Source organism: Petaurus breviceps, unplaced genomic scaffold (genome assembly GCF_028583685.1).
Source record: "Petaurus breviceps papuanus isolate PSGF00001 unplaced genomic scaffold, PetGlider_PUasm1.0 90510, whole genome shotgun sequence".
NCBI classification, from domain to species: Eukaryota; Metazoa; Chordata; class Mammalia; order Diprotodontia; family Petauridae; genus Petaurus; species Petaurus breviceps.
The window spans coordinates 3,179,169-3,188,201 of NW_027187267.1; the positions used below are offsets into that span (position 1 = coordinate 3,179,169).

A 9,033-nucleotide genomic window follows, 5' to 3' on the forward strand; every position below is an offset into this window, starting at 1 on the left:
GATAAGACTAAGTGACTTACCCAGAGTCACACAGCTAGTAAGTGTCTAAGACTGTATTTGGATTCAGGAAGGTGAGTCTTCTGTCCTGTAGAGCACTGGAACTAGAATAAGAAAGACATCTCCGAGTTCAAATCCAGTCTCAGACACTTACTAGTCATTTAACCTTGTTTGCCTCAGTTCTTCACCTGTAAAATGATCTGGAGAAGGAAGTGCCAAACCACTCCAGTATCTTTGCCAAGAAAACCCCCAAAAAGGGGTCACAAAGAGTCAAACACAACTAAAACAAGGTTGGGGAGATGCTGAGTTAGTGGAGAAAAATTAGAAGGGGGAGAGAAAGAGGGGGTAAGCCTATTTATTATTATTCCTTGTTAGGTGGTAGACTCCCCACAGGAATCCCATTCTCTTTGTGGGCCTTGCACATAGTTGGCATTTAAGCAGTGTTTGAATTCCTAAAGCTACTTTATTTTCTTCAAATTCTACTCATCTTACACAACTCACTTCAAATGCCATTTGCCATAGAAAGCCTTATAATTCCTACTAGCCAGAAGCAATCTCTCCCCCCTGTACCTTCTTAAAGCAGAGGTTTGTACCATTCATTTGGCAATTAATCACATAACGTCTTGTGACATCTCTGTGTTCTTTCATACTGCCTAAAAATCTTGTACTTAGCTTGCAGCATCTTATTTCCAACCAGACTGTAGCATCCTTCAGGGCAGAAGTTGTCTTAAACTCTTTTGTAGCCCCTAAAGCACCTGACATTGTAGGCACTCAAATATACTTTACCTCCCTTATGACCCATCAAATTGTCCAAAATGAACATTTATAGTCATAATGTAAAATTTAGAGATCAGTTAGTGAAGCCTCATCACTATACTGATGGGGAAATTGAAGCCCAGGGAAAGAAAAGCATATTCATTGTCATGGTTCAGCTGCCATCTCTGTGTGTGATTCCCACAATCTCTGTCTCTAGGCCTGACCTCTCCTCTGAATTCCAGATCTGAATCTCTAACTTTATCATTTCTGCATTTTTTGCCATTCTTTTCCCTTCTGTCCCCATTGACAGATGAAATTCCCTTTCTTCTTTCTTCCTTTGCTTCCTACAAACCTCATTCCAAATCCTTTTACTACCTCCCCTCATCTCTGAGTAATCTTTGAGAGCACTAGTTCTGCAGAGTTCTTTCCTCTCTCACTATAACCTGAGGCCCACAGGCTTCTCTTCCGCTTTCCTCTGGCCTACTCTTACATACAAGCATGTGAACCCTTTCTTCCCACAAGTCATCCTTTCTTGACGTAGGGTGTCATCTTGTCCTTGTTTCAGCTTCTGAAATGTTCCTCCCAAGTGCATTACATATGAGGATGTACTGAAACCTGCTCAACAGAGCCAAATGTTAAATTTTCAGTGTGAACATTTACATCTCCAAAATCAACAAACATTGTTTTATTGATCGTCTGAACTTAAGAAAGTGATGAAAAAAGTGTTAACAATGCAGATTAAACTTGAGGGTATGTCTTGCATGTGTTTATATATATAAATTTTTTCAGAGAATTTCTTGTTAAGCATTTACCAGCATAGGACTGATTACATATTTAAACACTAAAATGGTAGGCAGGCAGGCAAGAAGCATTTAATACATGATAACTACATGCCAGGCACTGTGCTAAGTACTGAGGATACAAATACAAGCAAAAGGAAAGACAGTCCCTGTCGTCAAGGAGCTTACATTCTAATGGAAGAAGACAACACACAAACAGGAAATGAAAAAGCAGGAGGGGTAGCTAGTGAAGTGCAGAGAGTCATGAGTAGACCCAGGAAAGGAATGACGTGTGGCTAACCTGGGCTTCTACACAAATGGAGGCTGCAAAGGAACTCACCAGTGGGAGAAGGGGGTCACAGAAGTGGAAGAATGTTCCAGGATTCAAAGTCCCAGGTGCTAAAGGAAGTTCCAGGGCAGGAAGACAGTTGAGGCATGAAGGTAAAATTTAGAGAGTCACAAACAGGCCCAGGAACTTATATTCTAATGGGGGAAGATAATACACAGAAAGAAATGGGGTGTACAACATCTTTCTGGCTAATCTTTGTACTGGAGTAACCCTTGGTCAAGTCTGAAGTAAGAGTTTTCAAGCAGGCTACAAACTTACAGACTTTTAGAGGTTTTCTAGTACAAATTTTTTATGACTGAGGAAAGGGAGCCATTGGAGGTTAAATGTCTTTCTCAGTCAATTTCCTCTTCCTCTTCATTTCTGTTGTATAATTCTGCTCTTAGATCTGTACTACAAGTATATCTGTTGCTTCAGCTGAGTCCATTACTAAACTACTGTAGCCCTTTAATCATTATTCTAATTCCTTGTTGTATCTGTCATGTATAAACGGACACAAAATCTGTGATCCTGTCATGACTTAAGGTGATACCCAGTACTGTTCTTCCAACAGAATCATGTCCTTTTCTCCTATCACCTTACAAGAAATCTTATGCTTTGGCTACTTTATGGTCAAAGCTCTTTACAACCCCAGATCAGTAGGGCTATGAAGATGGGTCTCAAATTCCCTACATGTAGCATAGCACACTAGATGGGTTATTAGACCTGAAATCAGGAAGACCTGAGTTTAAACCTTGCTTGAGACATTTGTTTGTTATGTGACCCTAAGCAAATTAACTTATCTGTGCTTCATTTTCCTCCTCTCATTTATAAAATGAGGGTATTGCACTTAATAAAGTCTCTTCCAGTTTTCAATCTATGATCTACATTATACACTATATACTATACTATACTATGCTGTACTACATTACATTATATAGTATGTACTATACTAAAGATTACCAGAACAAAACCTCTTTCCAAGCATCTATTTGTTTCCCTTATACCACAAATCCCAGAAAGAGACTTCCTTTGAAAGAGGACTTATACCATGTCAGAGTTAAAAGGGCTTCCTACGACTCATCATATTTTATCTAAATGTAGCCATTTACACATGCACCTTCTTTTATTTCTGCCTTCTCAGTGCTTCAGCTTCCTCATCTGAAAAATGGGATAATAATGCCAGTAGCAGGTTGTTGTGAGGCTTAAATAAGATAATACATGGAGAGTATTTTGCAAACTTTCAAGGGCAATATAAATATCAGTTGTGATGATGGTAATGAGGGAAAAGAATCAAATCAAGTGATTTAATACTTATTCATGATTTCTCCCTGCTTTCCTACAGATTTTGCTATAAGAAGGGGGAAGAGTTTTAAGTGTAAGTTAACAATAATGTGAATCTATGGCAGCAGGATCTTCTCTACAAAGGTTAGTGGGGATTGACATCCTCCAGGAAGTCCTACTCTGCACAATTGTTCCATGATAAGCCCACCCTTATAAGGAAACCTGTCAATGTCTAGGATTTTTTAAAATGTGTTTGTTGCTTATGGAGCCATCTAGGAAGTATTTGAAATAAAGTCTGTTTGTCATATGAGTATAATCTGTGCATCAATCAGTGCTGTACCTAGCACTGTGCAGCTAGGCACTGAAGAGAATTCATGCACAAATCTGAGACATAGCCCTGATTTCAAGGCACTTAAGAGTGCTTGACAAAACAAGATGTAACCATGTAAGAGAGGAGACAACATAAAACAGTGTACAATTAATTAAAGTTGTGTGAGGGGTCCAGATAAGGGAAAAATCAGCATGTATTAGAGTGGTAGGGAAAGGCTTCATGAAAGAAACCAGACTTCAGCTGAGAAGGCAACACTCATTGTGTATGTGGAGGAGCGGCAAAGGCACTGAACTGAGAACTCAGAGACCTGAGTACAAATCATGCCTCAGATATTAGCTGTGTGCTGAGCTATTAAAACTCAAAACCACAGTAAAACTTTTGGGATATCGCCTGGTAGTTGCCAAGAAATTAATCATGTATATATTTCAGAAGGAGCTAATTGGTTCCTTAGATGAAATTCTGGACTTGGAATCAGAAATACCTGAGTTTGAATCCTGACACTTTCCTTAGTTTCTTAATTTGTTAAAATGAGTCAATTTAGATTCCATGGCCACTAAGGTGTTTACTAGCTTTAAACCTATGATCCCGTTATTTTTTTTCTTCTGTGTAACAAACCAATAACTGCTCTGAAGCTCACTTTACTTTTCTATAAAATGAAAGGCTTGGATTACATAATCTAAGGCCCCTTTCATGACTAACAGTTTATGCTGTGCTAAACACAGTATGTAGGGAAACTGTAATACATTCCATATAATAATGCTTTCAAGGACTTTATAGTTTATTGGTGATGACCACACTTTTTAAAATGGTGTATTCCAACATGCTATAATGTAGATATCTATTTAATGAATTGTATTTTCTATTGATCACCATGAAGAAATCAGACATTTGCTTTGCAGTTTAAAAAGTCAAACTATCCACAATATTGTGATTGTTATGAAATGAAACCAACAGGCATTAAATATAGCATAATCCAAGAAGTTCTAAGAAAATGGTGATCATATTGCCTTGCATTTGTGTAGATCATCTCAATCTCTGAGTGTTTGAGATTCAATTGCCTTCTTTCACCAGTCTCAAACTGCCATAATACTTATAACTTCACTCCTTTAGGTGTTTTTTTTTACATTGTTTTTAGCATCTGCTCAATTGCTTGAATTTATGGATCTCTTTGGGGATTTCTCTCCTGGGTATCTCTTGTGATATAGGCCCAAGAATATTTGCATAGGAGTAAACAATTGCAGAAACTGAGGACTGAAGTCCTTGTTGAGCACTGAAAACCTATCCAAGTATTTCCTGGATCAAAGATCAAATAATTTAATAGATGGCTCATATAGAAATGTATACTCCTACTCAATGTTTTCTTGATTTAAATGCTGTTTGGTGGACTCAAGGAAGACTATTAGAACAAATAGCACAATAGAAAAAGGTCAGTCATTATTGGAGATCAACTGGATATAAACTGTAGCTATCAGATAACCTGGATCCCTTCTATTAAGAAGACAGGACAAGACAATATGTTAGGTGAGACCCTAATTGCTTAAGGTAAAACTAGGTTGTGAGTGGTTCCTCTTATATAGTAACTAAATTTCTCTTAAGTGAGTAATGCCTTCAATAAATTGAGACATGCTGGATCTGACTCTATCCCCTCCAAACCATTCCAAATGGTAAGAGTGTAAAGCAGGGAGAAAAATATTACTAGACAGAGAGATCCTGTGATGAATTAAGAAAGGCATACTCTGGAAACCATACCAACAAACAGTGACACTACACCAATCATTAACCTCTAAAAAGAGATGTGCTATGGTCTCTAAAGGGGACAATTTCTAAATTAATGATTAAAAAAATAACAGTAAGGATTTTAGGTAAACAGATTTCTTTTCTTTGTTAGAGTTCTCCTAACCAAAAGAGGGCTTTAGGACACATTTTGATCAGCATACCCCTATCCTGTGCTTTGAAGTCTATTTAAAAAATGGAAACCACAGACACACACACTGACTCTCTTCATTGCTTTCAGACTCTAGGATTTCTCAATGCAGAGAAAGAACCACACACAGGTGACCATGTTCACCTTCCAAGGATTCTCCAGCTTCCATGAACACCAGATCACACTCTTTGCAGTGTTCCTGACTTTGTACATCATGACCCTGGCCAGCAATGTCATCATTGTGACCATTATCTGCATTGACTGCCATCTCCACACCCCCATGTACTTCTTCCTGAGCATCTTGTCCACTTCTGAGACCTTGTACACACTGGTCATCATCCCACGGATGCTTTCCAGCCTCATAGGATGGAACCAGTCAATCTCACTGGAAGGCTGTGCCACTCAAATGTTCTTCTTTGTCACTTTGGCCATCAACAATTGCTTCCTGCTCACAGCAATGGGGTATGACCGCTACGTGGCCATTTGCAACCCCCTGAGATACATGATTGTCATGAATAAAAAGGTATGTACCTACTTAGTAAGTGGGGCATGTGCCATTGGTTTGACTATTGCATCTATACAGGTGACATCTATATTCAACATGCCTTTCTGTGAAGCCGAGGTGGCCCATTTCTACTGTGACATCCGCCCCATGATGAAACTGGCCTGCATAGATACCACAATCAATGAAATCATCACATTTATCATCAGCTTAGGAGTGATCTTGGTGCCCATGGGCTTAGTCTTTTTCTCTTATATTCTCATTATCTCTGCCATCCTCAAAATTGCCTCAGCTGAAGGGCGGAAAAAGGCCTTTGCCACTTGTGCCTCCCACCTCACAGTGGTCATTGTCCACTATGGCTGTGCCTCCATTGCCTACCTCAAACCCAAGTCAGAGAATTCAATAGAACAAGACAGATTACTCTCCATTACTTATACCCTCATCACACCATTGCTGAATCCTGTTGTGTATAGCCTGAGAAATAAGGAAGTCAAGGATGCCCTAAGGCGAGCCATGGGCAAAAAGCTGCCCTAAGTAACTGTGTGTTTCTCAAATAGTCTTCGGGCCCATAAAGTTTATGTCCTGACAAAAAATATTACAAACAGTCCAAGTATGTTAAGTATCATTTTTATTCCCAAATTTGTATAGAGTTTCTTAATTGATTGGAAGAATTATCAACTAGAGAGGAATCTGATTTAAGTCTCCACTTATTTATTTTTTAAGAAGTGTCATTGAAAGCCTTTATTATAGATATCACACATATAAAGCTATTTTGCAACAGATGGTCTAAGAAATTATTAGTATTAAAATGTTGACCTAGCTTGAACACCCTACAATATAACAAATATTGCATTTATCAGGTTATTGATTTTTTTTGGTGAAATGCAAATTTACCTTAATAATCACTGGTGAATAACTAGTATCCTTATTTATTTTAAAATTTCCATGTTAGTCATGTTGTGAAAGAAAGCATAAACAAAAAAAAAAGAAAAAGATGAAAGTTAAAAAAAATCCAAGTGTGCTTTAATCTACATTCATATACCATCACTTCTTTATCTGGAGGTGGATAACATTTTTCATCATAAGTCCTTTAGAATTGTCTTGGATCTTAGTATTGCTGAGAATAGCTAAGTCATTCACAGTTGTTCATTGTGCAATATTGCTGTTACCAGTACAATGTTCTTCTGGTTCTGCTTACTTCACTTTGCATCAGTTCAAGTAAGTACAGGTTTTTCTGATAACATCCTGTTTATCATTTCTTAAAGCATAGTAGTATTCCATCACAACCATATGCCACAACTTGTTCAGCCATTCCCCAATTGATGGACATCCCCTCAATTTCCAGTTCATTGCCACCACAAAAAGAGTTTGTATATATAAGTCCTTTTCCTTTAAAAAAATCTTTTTGTTGTACAGACCTAGTAGTGGTATTACTGGATCAAAGGGTATGTATAGTTTTATAGCAATTTGGGCATAGTTACAAATTGCTCTCCAGAATGATTGGATCAGTTCATAACTCTATGAACAATCATTATTGTCCTAATCTTTCCATACCCCTACAATATTTGTAATTTTCCTTTTCTGTCATATTAGACTAATATGATCTGATATAATCTGATAATTGTGAGGTGGTACCTCAAAGTTGTTTTAATTTGCATTTCTCTAATCAATAATGATTTAGAGCATTTTTTCATATGCCTATAGATAGCTTTTATTTCTTCATCTGAAGACTGCCTGTTCACCTCTTTCAACCATCAATCAGAAAATGACTCACATTCCTATAAATTTGACTTAATTTTCTATATATTTGAGAGATTAAGTCTTTATCAGAGAGAGATACTGTAAAAAAATTCCAGTTTTCTCTTTTCCTTCTAATATTGGCTATATTGGTTGCTTCTGCAAAACATTCTTAATTTAATGTAATCAATTTTTTGTATCCTGTAATATCTCTTGTTTGTTCATAATTCTTCCCTTGTCCATGGATCTGACAGGTGAAATATTCCACACACTCCCCTAATTTTGTTTGTGGTATCACCATTTATGTTTAAATCATGTATCCATTTTTATCTTATATTGGTATATGGTGTGAAGTGTTGGCCTATATCTAGCTTCTGCCAAACTGTTTTTCAAGTTTTTCAACAGTCTGTATCAGAGAGTTAGTGCTTGTCCCAAAAGTTTGGGTTTTTGCATTTATCAAACACAAGATTACTATGACTGTTTCCTGTTGTGTTTTGTGTACCTAATCTATTCCATTGAATCAATACTCCATTTTTGTTATTATTTTTTTTATTTATTTATATGATTATGTGTTTGTTCTTAGTTTTCAACACAAAATTTTGAATTCCAAACTTTCTCCCCAACTTTCCCCTCCCCCGACCTCAACACAATGTGCATTCTGATTACACCTTCCCCCAATCCGCCTTCTTCTCCTATCCCCTTCCCTTCTATTTTCCTGTAGGGCAAGATATATTTCTATACCCTATTGTCTGAATATCTTACTTCCCAGATGCATGCAAAAACAATTTTTACATTCTTTTTTTAAAACTTTGAGTTCCACATTCTCTCCCTTCCTCCCTCCCCACCCACCCTTATCGAGAAGGCAAGCAATTTAATATAACTTATACATGTGTAGTCATGCAAAACACTTCCATAACAGTCAGGTTGTGAAACACTAACTATATTTCCCTCCATCCTATCCTGCCCCCTATTTATTCTATTATCTCCTTTGAGCATGTCCCTCTTCAAAAGTGCTTGCTTCTGATTACCCCCCTTCTCTCATTTTCCCTCCCTCCTATCATCCCCCCTCTTTATCCTCTTATCCCTACTTTCCTGTAGGGTAAGATAGATTTTCATACCCAATTGAGTGTGCATGTTATTCCCTCCTTAAGCGTAATCTGATGAGAGTAAGATTCACTCATTCCCTCTCATCTCCCCCCTCTTCCCCTCCATTGTAAAAGCTTTTTCTTGCCTGTTTTATGCAAGATAATTTAACCCATTCGACCTCTACCTCTCTCTTTCTCCCAGTACATTCCTCTCTCTCATCCCTGAATTTTATTTTTAGATATTCCTCCATATTTAGCACACACACACTATATGTGTGTGTATGTATATATATATATATATATATATATACAT

The 9,033-nt window shown here is 37.4% G+C and overlaps 1 protein-coding gene across 1 annotated transcript; it reads left to right on the plus strand.

Annotated features, from left to right (window-relative positions):
- Positions 1-5,502: 5,502 nt before the first annotated feature.
- On the plus strand, positions 5,503-6,432 carry LOC138142018 (olfactory receptor 10J1-like). Its single transcript, XM_069062934.1, has one exon. The coding sequence runs from the start codon at positions 5,503-5,505 to the stop codon at positions 6,430-6,432; it is 930 nt and encodes a 309-aa protein (XP_068919035.1).
- Positions 6,433-9,033: the final 2,601 nt, after the last annotated feature.